Source organism: Pestalotiopsis fici (assembly GCF_000516985.1).
Source record: "Pestalotiopsis fici W106-1 unplaced genomic scaffold PFICI_Scf_1, whole genome shotgun sequence".
In the NCBI taxonomy this organism is placed as follows: domain Eukaryota; kingdom Fungi; phylum Ascomycota; class Sordariomycetes; order Amphisphaeriales; family Sporocadaceae; genus Pestalotiopsis; species Pestalotiopsis fici.
Genome location: NW_006917091.1, coordinates 2,135,712 through 2,152,035, shown reverse-complemented (window position 1 = coordinate 2,152,035; position 16,324 = coordinate 2,135,712). Strand labels below are relative to the sequence as shown.

The following is a 16,324-nucleotide window of genomic DNA, read 5'->3' as shown; positions in this document are numbered from 1 at the left end:
GGCACCAAACCCCACGCACGGCTTGGATCGCATTGCCTCACAATCGCCAATCCGTTGAGGTTTGGCCCGGCGCGAAAACTCGTCATCCAACTTCGAACCACGGACCACCGCACGCCGCACACGCTCGCAGACAGACACACATACATACAAACGTTGAGCACGACCCTTGGTGACGACAAGGTCAACGGTTACCCGCTCGGTATCGTCCTCGTTCCTTCCCGCCGAACCTAAGCTTCGCCGATCCTCGATTCTGTGCAAACCTTCTCCCCCGTCGAGTCGACCCTCCTTTCTCTCCCACAAACGCAAGCACCGACACACACAGGACCTGTCGCTCAGGCTCCGACTTCAGGTTGTCCTCCTCAGACAGCGAGACCTCGTCAGGTCGAACAAGTCCAATAACACAGCAAGCGCGAGCCGTGATACAGTCCCTATCTAGGCTTGTTGTTTTGTTTTGTGTTTCCCCACTGCTCGCATTCTTTGGGGAATCCTCATCGTCCTGGTTAGCAACCATGTCGAATCACCTCAGAACACACCGCCGGCCTCGGCATGCTAACATGCGCCGAAAGGGTCGCACCATGCCCTTCCGCGAGAAGTTCGCCCGTCGCTTTGGTGATAGTGTAGGAAACAATCATCGTTTGACCCGAGCCGCTCGATACTGATTTTGTTTGACAGCTTTCTCCACACCCTTCGCCGAACCAGCCATACTTGTCTTGTAAGCCCCGTCCAATTTCTCTACCGTCTCATCTCGTCTCCGCTCTCGTGTATACTTCTACACAATCTTTCGACTAAATGATTGACACTTTTCCAGATCATGATATTTGCCGTGAGCTCTCCGTTTCCCGGTCCAAAACGACAACGAGACAACAAAACCCGTGCTGACTGGCGAGGCAGTGACATATGAAGATGTCAAGTCACTTCGCAATGACTGGCTCACTGACAATGTCTGTTACTCCCCTTTGATCTTTGTGTGTTGTAACTCTTAGACTCGAGGTCTCTGACAATCTACAGAATATCGCTTTCTGGGAGGAGTTCCTCGAGCGTGAGGTGCTCACCAAATTTCCCCAGGCCAACATTGTGCTTCTCAGACCCTCCATGGCCTTTTTGCTCATGAAGGACAGAGATACAAACGCCGTACGGAAAGCAATCCCCTCGTTTGATGGAGTGACGCATATATTCCTACCCATCAATGACAACCGCAACGTTGCCATGGCCGAGGGCGGTTCGCACTGGTCTCTGCTCCTCGTGAGCGTCATCGACGGCGTCGCCTTTCACTACGATTCCCTCGAGGGCGCCAATAATGAGGAGGCGCTCATGTGCTTGCGGCGGCTGGAGCATGTTCTTCACAAGAAGCTGCGCTTTCACCACCTGTCAGAGTGCCCGCAACAGGACAACGGCAGCGACTGTGGCGTGTTCGTGTGCATCATCATGCGCCATCTTCTGGTCAAACGGCTACTCGCTGTTAATGCTGGCGAGAAAATATCCATGAGTATGGCCCACAAGGCCATTGATGCTGTTGGTGCTCGCAAGGAAATGATCAATATTGTCAACAGCTTGCGCAAGGAAGGCGAGAGAAGACGATCGTCGAGCCACAGCAACACCCCCCCACGTGTAGACTAAAGTTTCACAGCGCCCTGCTACTACTACTGCTGATAGCAGTAGTGCTTGCTCTTGCGATTCTCGTGAGATATCTCACCGTGTCTAGGTTTTCCCTGGAAGGCAGCATCTGGTGTTTGGCGTTGTGTGCTTATGCTGGCTGGCGTGTTTCACATCTATTCTGTTCTCGGTTGTCGTCTCAGCTCAGGAAGTGCTGCTCTTTCTGGTGGTCTGCGGTAGTGGCGTCCCTTTCAGGTTACGATTGTTGACGACACACTACTGGATAAAGTAATGTGTGTGGATAGGTATGGCAAAGGATCCCAGTGTTTTCTTCTCACACTTCGGAAGCTCTACTTCTTTTTTGACATTGGAAAGCTACAAGCAGTACCGGTAACATACATACCTACATACACAATGGATACCCGGGCCGAACTTCGGTCTCTTTACTGCATCACTCTTCATTCACTGCTGTGTAGCTATCCCATTATAAAATATGAACTGCCGCCGCCTACAGAGGTCAATCTTGCGCCCTGCGTCGCTATGTGTCTACCCTTGCCCCCCCTCCCCGCCCCCTCGCTTTTTCAAACATCCGACCAACCACCTTACAAGTCGATCTTGACGGCAACGACGTTTGACGAGATGAATCCCGTCACGTATAACCACGCTCGCCGCTTACCGCCTTCCTTGGCCGGATCTATGGCGATGAGGACGGCTGCACTTGCGCTTCGAAGCGTAGATCCGTCGTCTTCAAAGATGATGCGCTTCTCCCAAGCATCATCCACCTTCTTGACGTACCAGACAATGACAGGCTCCTTTGCTTGCGGGTCGGCATGGGTCTTGGCAAGATCAATGGCGCGGCTGAGTCCAGCCAGGACGTATCCACTGCCGTCAAAGGTGGCGCTGGCGTAGGGATCCTTGAAGTAGCTTGGGTTGTCGATGGTGGAATCAAGGAGGAGCTTGTCGACGATCTGAAAGCTGTGGTCGGCCTGGGCAGGAGATGGCTCGACAAAGTGAAGCGATCCGCCTGCTGCACTCGCTATCAACAACTCCGTGTCGGTACGGCCACGACCGAGACCGTTATTGTTGTGTATACCCTCGACTACCACGGACGTCTTGATGCCTTGGTCTGCCGAGGCTGCGAGGAGATCCGACAGGTCAACTTGAACGGTTTCGGTCCATGCGGCAAAGGGGTTGATATCCTCAACCTCTCGCATGAAGCCCTCCCGATAGTGATGATCATTGGTGACCAGGAATCTCTGCGGGCTAAGAGCAAGGATGTCGTTGGGGGTTCTAATGAGCGGATCTCGCACCGAGCGAATGTGGCGGGCCGTTGCCGACCCGATCTCATGGCGGAAAATCTCAATTTGTGAGCGCGTCTTGGCTGGCTGGCTGCTGCTGCTGGCAGTTGTCGTCGTCCTCGGCACGAACGACTCATCCCAGAAGTCGGGGTTGGGAAGATGATTGACGGCAAATATGTAGACGGCCTTTTTGGCCCCAGCTTTGGGGTCAGCTATAACATCAATTCCGTGAGTGACGAACGGTCCGTAGAAATTGTCCAGCTTCAACTTTCTAGCCTTCTTGGTCTATTTTGTCATATATTGTGTCAGTCAGTCAGTCAGTCCCACTTTTGAGTACACACGTGTGTAGGGAGGGGGGTAAGTAACTGGTCAAACTCACATCCGGGTCGATAACAACCAAGGTTCCTTGCGATTGCGACAGGACAGAGGCATTGAACTCGGCCAGCGGTGGAAACCACGAGAATCTCGTGACGGGCGAGTCTTCGCAGGCCATGTACAGCTCGTGGGATGGGGCATAGTAGTGAATATCCTCGCAGTGAATGGTCCCGTCAATCAACACCAGGTCCTCGGCGCTGGCCACGCTGACGGCGCTCGGTGATCTGTAGATGCCAAAGACGGTGATGGTCCGCTGCACCACTGGGTAGTAGGTATTGTAGAGGTACCCCAACGGTACGGCCAGGAGAGCGACGTAAATAGCGATCAAGGCTGGTGATTTCGCCATGATGGAATCGGGTACCAGAGTCTCAGTGACTTGCTCGCTCCTTGATAGGATATTATGATGATATCCGCCGTCGATATGTATAAAGGTGCAGTGTGAGGAATTGGCAGAGAAGATGAGTTTGCAAGCACAATTATCTGGGTTTCTTTGGGTTCTTGGACTATTCTTTCATGGCCTCTCTCTGGACTGCTACTCCACTTTGCAACGAGCAATCATGCAAGTACCTAGTAATGAGCAATGGGGGTCGACCCGTTTCATGATGAGGGGCGTCCAAAGTGACTTTCCCTCTGACTTCAATCAATCTCTCCGCACATGATTATGGGATTTGCGTTATGTATACTCTACCTAGGTTAGGTGCGTGTAGGTTGGGGTTCAGGGCGGGGTTCATTGCGGGGAGGGGGGAGCACCGGAGGGAATGGAGCACCGTCACTGCTGATGTGGTTTGATCTCGAACCAAGCGGGCGGCGGCAGGATTGTTGCCTGTAGCTTTGGTACCTAGGTAGTTAATAAGAACATGAAGATAGATACAAGATGTAAAAGGCACAATCAAAGTGGGAGAGAATAAGCAGGTCTGTATATCAAGGGCGGCTTTCAAGTATAATTTTCCCATGGTCAAGCACGTAATCTCTTCTTACATGGCAATAAATTAAGTATATATTTACCTTCTTCTTTCCTTGCTCTCTCTTTTCTCCTCGCCGGAGAGATAAAGTGGGTGTTATGTGGTCATTATGCTTGTTCAACATTCCAGGTGGAGAAACATGATATTACCACTACATAATACCTAGTATATGCTCCGTATTTTGTACTTGTTCACTGGGGGAGCGAAAAGTGGTACCTTGTGAAGCTATTAGGAAATGCGCTGGTTCATAATGGAAGCCTACGTAGTCACGGTACATTTCAATTTGTCTTGGTGTGCGTATTATGTATGGCTGTCGCCCAATTGCGGATATTATATTCAGGACACTGCCGATACATGTACTCTGTAAGTGTGTTTTCACACAATAACCGGCCGCTAAAGCGATGGCAACGAGAAACACTATCCCCCAGATTTTTGATACACCAAATGAACAGACGAGATATGCATACCTGTGTATTGTGTGTGTAGCATAGCTGGATTACAAACTCGGCGGCTCCCTGGGTGCCTTGGTGGCTAGGCTACTCCAAGACTGGTTTGGGCCTTTTTATTCTTTATTTATTTCATTTTCTCCATCTCCAATATGTAATACAATTAACTCTCGGGCCTCAATCTCTTATCCATGCACTCCTCGGAACAGCCAGACCAACCAGCTGACCACTGTCCCATGTGAACATGGCCAAATTGCAGTTTCCCTTTCCTTCTCGCGAGTCGACCGGACAAACTTTTCCATCATCAAGCCTATATGCTCTCACTAAAGCTTGAATGTGTCTTGGAAGCCAAATAATAACATGAGGACAGCTCGGGCAACGAGTTTCATCAATGTCAATCAGGTCAATAGTCCTAGTAGTACATGATACGCCTATATGGGTAAAGCGCCCTGGACGTGGCGTCTCGGATCACGGAAGATTACAAGCCACTGGTTCAGTTCATATGACTCCCCGGGCTGCACAAATACGCCGCAAAGGCGCGTTGCATAAATTCCCCATCTCTGTTGCCCAATGGGTCCTGGACAAATGTCAGCTGTGTATGCAACTTACATAAGTGCAAACACGGAATTGGCTGTGACCCGAACCACATGTATAATCCAAGATACATAGTACGTGATGACTGCATTGAGAGCTACCCCCGTAAATTAATGACCACTCACTCGTGCACATTTCATTGCAAGCTCTTCGGTGCTTTCCACCGCAAATATAAGGGAAAAAACATGGCGCTCTCGAGTTCGTGTTCGCTTGTTATTTTTTCCTTTTCTATCCTCTCGGCCTTCCCTCATTCAATAATCTCTGTTCTACTGTGGTGTCTCTATCTCTCTCTATTTCAGCGGGCTCAAATGACCATCATCATTCCTTGACATCATCCATATTTCCGGGCTTTCTCGTCTTTTGTACGCGGCACCTTCACAACCAAGACTTCACAAGGTTGAGTTTGACACCAACGGTAGGCCAGAATGGCCAAGGTCGCTGACCAGGTTTTTGGAACCACTGTAGATTCGCCCGAGAAGACGACGACGATGGGTTCAGGAATTCAAGAGGGTGACTTGACTTCCGGACAAGGCAACGAAGCCGATGTCGAGGCCGCCATGACAAAAGAGGAGCCTCGCAGCGATTCTGGACCTCTCGTTGTCGGCTGGGATGGTCCTGACGACCCCCAAAATCCCATGAACTGGCCAGATAGGAAGAAGTGGACAAACATATCAATCTTGTCGATCCTGACTCTTGTCACGTATTTTTTCAGTCTTCCTTTGTTATAAATATCCGTGGAGCTGACAAAATGGCAGTCCCCTTGGATCCTCCATGTTTGCGCCAGGTATCCCAAGTATCATGGTCGAGTTCCGCAGTACATCGAGCATCACGGCAACATTCCTCCTGTCCATATATGTCCTTGGCTTTGCATTTGGTCCACTTCTTGCCGCACCCTTGAGTGAGATCTATGGTCGACGGCTGCTATACGTGGCCGGCAACGTACTCTTTGCCATCTTCACCATGGGGGTCGCGCTCAGCAACGGCCTGGGCATGCTGCTAGCATTTCGTTTTTTGATGGGCCTAGCCGGCTCGGTCCCCCTTACAATAGGAAGCGGAAGCATTGCAGACATGATGCCTGTCGAAATGCGCGGCAGAGCCTTGTCGGCGTGGGCCATGGGTCCTCTGCTGGGTCCCGTAAGCAGATTTCCTGATCCACAACAGCCTCGTCTTTTTGTTTCGCCTTGTCAACTTCACTGTACGATAGCTACGAGGAAAGGTAGCCTGCTGCTAGACCCAGGTACCAGTGGAGATTTAAAAAAAATAAAAATGGCTGACCTTTTGACATTCTAGTGTATTGGCCCAGTTGCTGGGGGTTATCTCATACGAGCCGCTGGATGGCGATGGGTATATTGGCTTCTTCTTATCCTGGTAGGCTAATGATTATGACGAGACAGCAGCCGCTTCTCTCTGGTCCCCATAACTCTCCGCGACACGGAAACTGACCACACGTCAACAGTCGGGCATCTTCGTTCCTATATCCTACTCTTTCCTCGACGAGACATTTCCTCCTATTCTGCTCAAGAGAAAAGCGCGCCAGCTTCGCAAACAGCTGGATAATGGCGAGTCAGGTGGTGTATCGCCGGGCCGGGCCTCGGCCAGTGACCAAATCAAAATGGCGATTATACGCCCAGTCAAGCTCTTGTTGCTTGTGCCAATCGTGACTCTCAACTCGTTATATGTCGCCGTCGCGTACGGAATCCTCTATTTGCTGTTCACGACCTTTTCATTCGTGTACCCAGAGAGATATGGGTTCGACGAAGGCACCAGTGGTTTGGCATTTCTCCCCGCAGGACTCGGCATGATGTTTGGCGTCGTGGGCTTTGGCCCGCTCACGGATGCAATGGTAAAGCGGAACAATGCGGCGGGAATTGTTCACAAGCCAGAGTATCGGCTGGCGCCGGTCCTCACCATCCCGAGCGGCCTCGCATTACCGGTAGGGCTCTTCATATACGGCTGGACGACAGAGAAGGGAGTTCACTGGATTGTCCCCATGCTCGGAGTGGTGGTCTTTTCTGCTGGTCTAATGGGCATCATGGTAAGTCAGAGCAGCACCTCCCATATCCCAGCAACAAGGCAGACACGGGCAGAGTAGACAATCGGGCAGACTAGTCGACTGACGCATGATGACCTTGTTCCTAGATGCCGGTGCAAAATTACCTTTTGGACGCATACCCGAGACAGGCCGCGTCGGTCACTGCAGCCTTGACAGTGATGCGCTCGTTGCTAGGAGCTCTGCTGCCTCTAGGCGGGTTACAGATGTACAACGCTATGGGGCTCGGATGGGGAAACAGCCTACTGGCCTTTATTGCGTTGGGGCTTGTGCCTATTCCCGTCATGTTTTTCGTCTTTGGTGAACGCATTCGCAGCCGGTCCAAACTCGGTCTGTAGAACGAGCAACAAGAGGTTAGAAAGCACAGCTCTCATCGCGAAGTGTGCCACAGCCTGCGTAACAGGACACAAATTCTCCCAGAATATGTATACCTAATATATACTGCCAAGATTAGACACAAGTAGAAGTAAATAGAGTACTTATATATATATAATATGCGAATTAGTAGTAGAATGAAACCTTGAAAAGAAAGAGGGAAGAAATCTGGGTACCAAGTATGTAGTTGATTCCGCTTTTTACAATATATCGTAGTAGTCATGTATAACCCAGCTTGGTTGGTTTATTAGTCGTTGAATATAGTGGGGCAGAGTCATGGCTTCTTGGTCCAACTCTTCTAGGTTGCCTCGGGGCAATCGAAAGTACATGGAAACTCTCCGCAATCAGAGACGTACGTACCCATTTAGCTGTGAGAGACAGCCTAGGGACGATGAAGAACTGACCTTCTTGGTGTGAGTTGGAAGAAGGAAGGAGATAAAAGATGGTGCGCAGCTCTGTTCAGACTCATCTCCTCGTCGCCGCGATTTTGTCATTCCTCTTGCTCTGGCTGCGCGCCATCCTCGGCGACTCCGCTGGCTTTTTCAGCACCCCGGGGCCCGACTCAGCGCCCACTATTGCTACTAACAACCCCACTGCTGCCGCTGCCGCCCAAGACGATCAAGGCCAGGATCAGAAACAGAATCAAGACCTTGGCCATGAGAGCAGCAGCAGCAGCAGCAGCAGCAGCAGCAGTAGCAATAGCATGTCTCCCGCCGCCGTATCCGTTGCTGACATTGCCTCGTCGCTGCTTGCTCAAAGAGACCTTGAGCTCATCTCTTGCAGAACGATCCAATCTCTCTGGGCGGGCTATGGCCACATCTGCGCCGTCCAAGCCGCACCAGGCCGACGAGGAGCAGGAACAGGAGAGAAGAGCACGTCGTTGATCCTAAAGTATATCTCCCCTCCAACCTCGGCCGACATCACCGATGAGGGACACATTCGCAAGGTGCTGTCCTACCAGGTAGAGCAGTACTTTTATACGCATCTGGCACCTTTGCTGCCCGAATCCGTGGCCGTGGCAGAGTGTATCGCCAGCATCAATGACGGCCAGACCACAGCAATTGTGTTGAAGGATCTCAAGTCGTCGTCGTCGACTCCCGCCATCAAGCCACTCACTGCCTTTCCAGTGGCCCTTGAGAAGCGCGGCCATCTCAACTCGGAGCAGGTCTTTGCCGCACTCGACTGGCTGGCCGGCTTTCACGGGTATTCTTGGAACACGGCCGTCCAGATTCGTCAAAGGAATCACGCCCTCCAACCTCCTCTCGAGGAAGCCGCAAAGCAGCAGAGGCGCAGTGTCTCCAACATTGGCAGGGCCAGCTCTTCACCAGAAGAGCGGGCGCAGTTTGACGTCAAGGGGGTTTGGCTAAACGGCGGCTATACCTATCTTGCGACACGGCGCAGAGAATATGAAGCCCTGGCACGCGATGACGACTCTGAATGGTCTGCTGTACTGTGCTCGCCTTCGTCCGGGGGCGGCCCATCGCTGGCTGAACGTGTGGCTACGTACTTGGCACCAACCATGAACTCGTCCAACCCAGGCCCAGCGTTCGAGTACGAGACCCTGATCCACGGCGACGTCAAGTCGGAAAACATGTTTGCTTCTGCCGACGGCCGCAGCGTCGCGTTCGTTGACTTTCAGTATGTCGGCTTCGGCCTTGGTGTCTGCGATCTGGCAAAGCTGTTTACGTGCTCGGTGCCCCTGTCCATGCTTGTCGGAGGTCACGACGCCGATGATGAACAGCTGGAAGGCCAGGAGCTGGAGATGCAGCCGGGGGAGTCACGACTACTTTCATACTACCTACAGGCTCTCAAGGCCGTCAGCGGTAGAGACTACCCTTGGGATTTGTTCGTCAAGCATTGGGAAGTAGCCCTTGTCGACTGGTTACGATTTCAGGCCAGCTGGGGGTTCTGGGGCAATACGGCGTGGCTGGAAGCCAGAGTTAGATATATCATCAACCATACCGACATTTAACATGCTGGCTGTCATAATTCGACAATGGCAGCGGTTCATAGATTTAAAGATAGGCTCGCTACGATAATATGTGAAGCAACTTTCCTACTAGACATGCCTCAACCAAGACTCTTTGTAATTCACAGTGCCCAGCTGGTAAAGTCATACATAGGGGGGGGGGGGGGGGAACCCAATGAATTCATCACGAATACGTATCAGTCCTGACCAGCAAATGGTCCAGCATGAAGATCTCGATGCTCTACGGCGCCATTGAATCCGGTGAGAAGATCCATAGCATTGCGAATGAGCTGCGTGGTGGCCAACACGTTGGGCAAACCGATGACGTCGGCGTTCTTGACCCATCCCAATGCGGTAGGGAGTCTTTCCCGCTCTTTCGGGGATTGTCAATCGAGGTCTGTTGGAGGAGGGAGAATAAAGAGAGAGAGAGAGAGAGAGAGAGGAGGGGAGGGAGAAGAAAAGATAGGAGGATAGGTTTGCGGGTAGTTTCATCGTTGAGCACTTACCATAGAAGTATTCGACTAGGCTTCTGTTGACCTCTCCAGTTCTCATGTTGCCGAAAACAAGAATCGGGGCAGCGACTTCGCCTAGACTAAACTCCTCATTCATTGGGCTAAAGCTGTAGTCCGGGTTAAAGGCTCGGGATTGGATCTGGCGAAAGATCTTGCTGTTTGCCAGCATTTGCGGCGTCAGGACCTCGGCCGTCCAGTACACCTTGGTGCTGTCAAAGATGGTCTGGTTGAAGATGTGATTATTGCCAAAGTATGCGTCCGAGCGGCTGTTCTCCTCTCTCCCCCGGAGCACTCGTTAGCCACAGTACCTCAAAATGCTATGAAGACACTTGTCCCACGTAACTTGAGACAGGTGTGAATATAGGAATCTACCTCAGACTTGCATCGTGTTCCAGGATATTGTGCCGGTTCAACTGGTCCCTATGAGGTGCATACTGTCAGTCGCCCAGTTGGCCAATGCTGGATGTCCTGATCGAAACAGACGATCCTCTCACAGTGTAAAGAATGTGGCGTTGGGGTCGGGGTTGGCGACAATGGCCTGATCGAACATCAGACTTGAAAGCTTAGGATCGAAATTCAGTGCCATGGACAGAGCAGCGATCATGTTGTCCAAGGTGATGTTTGTACCATCGTGCTGCAGAAAACCGTGATTTGCCAATGTATTCAGCATCGGGCAAGGGCCTCGCACTGTGGCACGTTCATTAGCCATCTAACCAACCAACCAGCTCACACCCAGATCGAGCAAACACCGCCGAGCCTCACTCACGATCATTTGGTCCAGGTGGCAGCCAAGAAATGTCGGGTTGGCCGAGGATAGAGGACAAAGACCCATAAGTCATTGTGGTCAAATGTGAGAGCAGTCTCATCTTGGATGAACCGAATTACCGTTTATAGGAGATGGAGGAGTGAGGAGTGTGCCTATGCGCAAGATGAGGACGAGAAATGAGAGGACTCTTGCTAGCAGTGAAGCTATTGCGATGGTCTTTTCCCCTTATTCATTCGAGCAGGTGACAACAGAACACAGTCTGTGTTCTGACCGAGCTGGGTTATCTCACAACTCAGATTGTCTCCATGCAGTAAGGGAGAACCTCTGAAGACTTCTAAAGATTGGAGTGACAAATATATCCCATAAAGCTATTTTGACCTATTCCTCAACACGTAGAGCATGGAACATGGCTCATGTATGGCTCGGGAATTTCGGGTGGTTCCGAATTTTACGAATCCACTGGCTCAGCCTACTGTTTCCACCATTTCTTTTCCTTTCGCAAGAGTTAGTAGTGTTAGTCAATATACTGTACTATCGGCCAGACTGAATTTGATGCGTGGCCGCTGGCCAGCAGCCCCTTGGCGGCCGGTCTGTGATTGAGTGTTTCGGGTATATCGGATAATTCGCATTTCTCGCATTCTTCGCGTTTGGTGGTCCACACTAACTTGGTCCCCATCTGTTGGTCTGCTACATGTGGCAGCCATTGCAGCGCCGTTAAACATGGCCCATATTGTACATGTCGCTGGTGGATGCTTTGGTGCCGCACACGAGTAGTTGCACACGGGTAGTGAGAGTGGTCGGTCAAACTTTGACGATCGACTCAGGGGAGGGGGGCGCAGCTTTCCACTCGTCGTAGTAGCATGATGTCTAGAATATCTCGGCATTGTGCCGGGTGAGCTTTTCTGAATACGCAGTATGCACGCCATGTTATTGGATCGGCTTTGCTGTAACAGGGAGACTTGGCCAAAGATAAAGACGCGCATGTTTTCCCACACCCTTTCCATCATTCTGCCATTGTGCCTTGTCCATGTAAGCATATTTCTGAACGTCCCATGTGGCTATCAAGGTAGAAAACGACAAAATTCATCACAAGTCAAGACTACCGTGAATAACACACTACATCAATGGGCAACGATTCCATGGCCGGGCCATCCTCCGATTCGGGCTCCATCTATGATGATGCTCCTCCGCCATATGAAGAGGTCATCAACACGAAATTCCTGGCAGGAACTGCCCACTTGACAGGTACATACATATTTACATGTTTCCATGTTTTTTCCCCTCCTGTTCGTGCTCCCGGGCATGTTTGAGTTAACCGGCAAACAGACACGGGAAGAGTCGATGTTGATCCAGAGTCCAGAGTCTTTAGAACTCTCTCCAGATTTGTCCCTGACTGGAAAGGACCCGGCGAAGAGCAGGTTAAGGACTCTTGTCCCAAATATGATGGGCCGGGCTGGAAATACGAGGCTGGCCGCCGATCTGTCCCGACAGTACGTCTGAACATCGTGATACAGGTTGTGGGCAGCCGCGGAGATGTGCAACCCTTTATTGCCCTGGGCAACCAACTCCAGAGGGACGGGCACCGCGTACGCCTAGCCACCCACAACACGTTTGAGCAGTTTGTCATCGACTCCGGGCTCGAGTTTTATCCCATTGGAGGGGACCCAGCAGAGCTGATGGCGTACATGGTCAAGAATCCGGGTCTGATCCCGAGCTTGGGCAGTCTTCGGGCGGGTGACATTCAGAAGAAAAGGGCCATGGTGGCGGAGATGCTCGACGGATGTTGGTGGTCATGCATTGAGCCAGATCCCAAGTCGGGCGTCCCGTTCGTGGCCAATGCCATTATTGCCAACCCCCCGAGCTTTGCCCACATCCACTGCGCTCAAGCGCTCGGCATTCCCCTGCACTTGATGTTCACCATGCCGTGGACTAGCACGAGAATGTTTTCCCATCCCTTGGCCAATATGAAGAAGACGAGCAAGGACCAAGGCACCGCGAATTACGTATCCTTTGCCGTAGTGGAGTGGATGACCTGGCAGGGGTATGTATAACGTCTTTATACATGTTCACATGGGCGAGAGTGGTGGTGGTGCTAACCATACTATATATATAGACTTGGCGATATCATCAACGAGTGGAGAAAAGCCCGAGATCTGGAACCAGTTCCAATGACCGAGGGGCCGAACCTGGCAGAAACATTGCAGATACCTTTTACCTATTGTTGGTCGCCCTCGCTGATACCCAAACCATTGGATTGGCCTGCACATATAGGTGAGATTATTTCCCCTCCCCCGTCCCATGATGACGATGGTTGGGAATTCTTTTCACAGGTTCAGAACTCGTACTGACTGCTGGTAACAGACGTATGTGGCTTCTTCTTCCGAGATGCGCCTCGGTACAACCCACCCCGTGAACTGGATCACTTCTTGCGCCAGGGACCTCCGCCCATCTATATCGGCTTCGGTAGTATCGTCATAGACAAGCCCGAGGAGATGACGCAGCTCCTCCTTGAAGCTGTCGGCGCGGCAGGCGTGCGAGCACTCATTTCCAGGGGCTGGAGCAAGCTCGGCGGCGGATCCGAATCGACCGACCAGGTCATGTACTTGGATGACTGTCCCCATGAATGGCTGTTCCAGAACGTCTCGGCTGTCGTTCATCATGGTGGTGCTGGCACTACAGCTTGTGGTCTTCGTTATGGCAGACCTACCCTGGTGGTGCCGTTTTTTGGGGAGTAAGGATTTTCCTCCTCCTCTGGCCTCTGTTCCCTCCTTCTGTTTCTCCCCACCCTCTGTTTTTACATTGCTTCAATGGCCTGTCACTGACTCTTGCCCTTCTAGCCAACCGTTCTGGGGTGAGATGATAGAAGCCGCCGGTGCTGGGCCAAAGCCAATACCGTATGCGGCACTCACCAGTTCCAACCTTGCAGAAGCCATTCGATCCTGTTTGCAACCCGAAGTCCAGACTGCTGCCCAGTCCATATCGGCCAGCATGAGCAGTGAAGAGGGCGTTGGAACTGCAGTCAAGTCTTTCTACGCCAACCTACCAGTCTCTGCCATGCCCTGTGACTTGCTGCAAGATCACCCAGCCGTGTGGGAATACCGACGGAAGGGCAAGACTCTCAAGCTATCTGGAGTGGCGGCTGAGATCCTCATCAACCACCTCAAGGTGGATAGTAACAAATTGGAGCCGTTCGTTCCCCTGCATATCCCACCCCCAGGCTCGTCCATCGTCACTAACTGACCGATCGTCCCAACCAGGTACGAGCCAAAGGGGTTCGTCATCGAGAACCGGCGTTGGGATCCCATAACCGGAACAACATCTGCGGTCATCTCCACGTTCTCCGGTATGGCTCAGTCGACGGCTGACATATTCGTAAAACCTGCTCAGATCCGCCGTGTTAAAAGCAGCACACATATCCGAGCCCCCGCTGCACAAAGCAGCTCGGGCACTGTTGACCCCAAGTACGCGGGATCCCTCCATTCAAGTGCGCGGGGCCCGGGCGACTTTCCCGGCGAAGCAGCATCACCGATGGACAGTCGTCATGCGAGAGACCAACACCATGGCAATAACAAGCCAAACGTGGCTGCATCCATGGCTCTCGCATCTGCCTCTGGCGTTGGTGGCTTTTTCAAACATTATGCCAAGGGATTTCTCATCGACATGCCAGTGGCCTTTGCCGAGGGATCGCGAGCCGTGCCAAGGCTGTATGGTGAAGACGTGACTGACTATGGCACTGTGAAAGACTGGAAATCTGGCTTCTCCAAGTCTGGCAAGAATCTGACTCTTGGTCTGGGAGAGGGTCTGGCCGACCTGGTAGTCCAACCCTACAAGGGCGCCAAGGAAAAGGGCATCGTAGGAGGCATTGCCGGCGTAGGCAAGGGTCTGCTGGGCTTTTCATTCAAGACATCGTCCGGTACGTGCAACATGCTCCCCCCCGCCTTGCACTCGTTCTTGACCCGACATGATTCTAATTGATTTATACAGCTGCCATGGGAATTGTGGCATACCCAAGTCTTGGCATATATAAAAGCATCCGCTCAACATTCAAGGACAAGACTAGGTTAACCATTGCTCAAGCTCGGCACCAAGAGGCAGTCTACTGTTTGCAAAGCATAAATAATGAGAGTTTGAATATTAATTTAATATTGAATGAATTTTCTAATATTATATAAAGATATTTAAGATAATATAATAAATTTAAATTATAAATTTTATATATTAATAAGGTTAGTGTTAAGCACCGTTAAAGTTATAATAATTAAATAATAAAAGCATATATTATTATTTATCGAGCTTAAATCCTTTTATTTATTTGCGTAATTAATAATTATTATCTTTCTTTATTAAGCACCGTTATAATTATAATAATGTTACGATAATCGGATTAATAGGTAATTAAATACGATATAATATTATATAAATAAAGGTTAAGGTTGCAGTTAAGTTAATTTAAAACTTAATTAAGTTTAATTATTAACTAAATTAATTAAGTTATTAAAACCACTAATTTAAACTTAATTAATTTAGTTAGCAGGCTGAGTAAAACTCAATGATTTAATTAATAAGTAAATTTAAATTAAATTAATTAAATTAAATTATTAACTTAATTAATTTAATAACTCAAAGAATTATTAATTTTAATTAATTATTAATTAATTAAAATAATATAAAAACGTAATTAAATAAAGGGAAAATTAATAAATAAAACGCTATGCTTTTTTTTATTTATAACGATAATGCCCTCCCGGACCACGTTGCCGGCTATTATTATTATATAACCGGTCCATACGTACGTAACTTAATTAGTTAGCTTTTAATTTTAATATTAACCCCCCGTATATTGCCGCACTTTATTTATATAATTATTTTATCGCTAATATATTATTATTTATTGCACGGATGTTAATATAGCATCGTATAATATATAAAATTAGCTTTATAACGCATATTATATCGTTATAATAGCTATAAAACCCCTCGAGATATCGTTAAATAACGATATATGGGAAATTAGTGGAACTTACCCTATACTAACCTATAATTAGTATAGCACCACTTACAGCCATTATTCACAATACTGTATAATTAGTAAGTTATTATAGTTAACTATTGTGGCCATTATGGCCATAACGCACAACCGCTAAAAACACACCGATTATCGAAGTATCCAGCGATATATCGTCCAATTCGGACGAATTAATTCCGGCAACCCTGCCGGAGCCTAAATTTAAATTTAAGCTCGAGATATTTAAATTTAAAAGCCGTAAAAGCTTAATAAAAAGAAAATTTGCGGATATTTTTATTTAGCGGCTATTTAAACGCTTTTATAAAATACGCTAATTTTAAAAGATATAATATACCGATAAAAACGGGAATAATATTAT

General features: G+C 49.6%; 6 protein-coding genes across 6 annotated transcripts; 4 read left to right on the top strand and 2 right to left on the bottom strand.

The window, feature by feature from the left end:
- Positions 1 to 509: 509 nt before the first annotated feature.
- On the top strand, positions 510 to 1,617 carry PFICI_00647 (uncharacterized protein; the record flags this gene model as incomplete). The annotated part of the gene is made up of 4 exons (XM_007829228.1): positions 510 to 617; positions 673 to 712; positions 892 to 941; positions 1,009 to 1,617. The coding sequence occupies 4 exons, from the start codon at positions 510 to 512 to the stop codon at positions 1,615 to 1,617; spliced, it is 807 nt and encodes a 268-aa protein (XP_007827419.1).
- Positions 1,618 to 2,195: 578 nt separating this feature from the next.
- PFICI_00646 (uncharacterized protein) lies at positions 2,196 to 3,612 on the bottom strand (the record flags this gene model as incomplete). Its single annotated transcript, XM_007829227.1, has 2 exons — positions 2,196 to 3,176; positions 3,271 to 3,612. The coding sequence occupies 2 exons, from the start codon at positions 3,610 to 3,612 to the stop codon at positions 2,196 to 2,198; spliced, it is 1,323 nt and encodes a 440-aa protein (XP_007827418.1).
- Positions 3,613 to 5,693: 2,081 nt separating this feature from the next.
- Positions 5,694 to 7,656, top strand: PFICI_00645 (uncharacterized protein; the record flags this gene model as incomplete). The annotated part of the gene is made up of 5 exons (XM_007829226.1): positions 5,694 to 5,968; positions 6,024 to 6,402; positions 6,559 to 6,636; positions 6,725 to 7,303; positions 7,408 to 7,656. 5 exons carry the CDS (start codon positions 5,694 to 5,696, stop codon positions 7,654 to 7,656), a joined length of 1,560 nt encoding a protein of 519 aa, XP_007827417.1.
- Positions 7,657 to 8,135: 479 nt separating this feature from the next.
- On the top strand, positions 8,136 to 9,665 carry PFICI_00644 (uncharacterized protein; the record flags this gene model as incomplete). Its single annotated transcript, XM_007829225.1, has 1 exon — positions 8,136 to 9,665. The coding sequence occupies one exon, from the start codon at positions 8,136 to 8,138 to the stop codon at positions 9,663 to 9,665; it is 1,530 nt and encodes a 509-aa protein (XP_007827416.1).
- Positions 9,666 to 9,859: 194 nt separating this feature from the next.
- PFICI_00643 (uncharacterized protein) lies at positions 9,860 to 11,013 on the bottom strand (the record flags this gene model as incomplete). Its single annotated transcript, XM_007829224.1, has 5 exons — positions 9,860 to 10,035; positions 10,169 to 10,440; positions 10,547 to 10,594; positions 10,669 to 10,861; positions 10,941 to 11,013. 5 exons carry the CDS (start codon positions 11,011 to 11,013, stop codon positions 9,860 to 9,862), a joined length of 762 nt encoding a protein of 253 aa, XP_007827415.1.
- A 1,051-nt stretch (positions 11,014 to 12,064) lies between these two features.
- PFICI_00642 (uncharacterized protein) lies at positions 12,065 to 14,915 on the top strand (the record flags this gene model as incomplete). The annotated part of the gene is made up of 6 exons (XM_007829223.1): positions 12,065 to 12,185; positions 12,267 to 12,981; positions 13,054 to 13,211; positions 13,302 to 13,671; positions 13,778 to 14,128; positions 14,198 to 14,915. The coding sequence occupies 6 exons, from the start codon at positions 12,065 to 12,067 to the stop codon at positions 14,913 to 14,915; spliced, it is 2,433 nt and encodes an 810-aa protein (XP_007827414.1).
- Between the last annotated feature and the right edge of the window lie 1,409 nt (positions 14,916 to 16,324).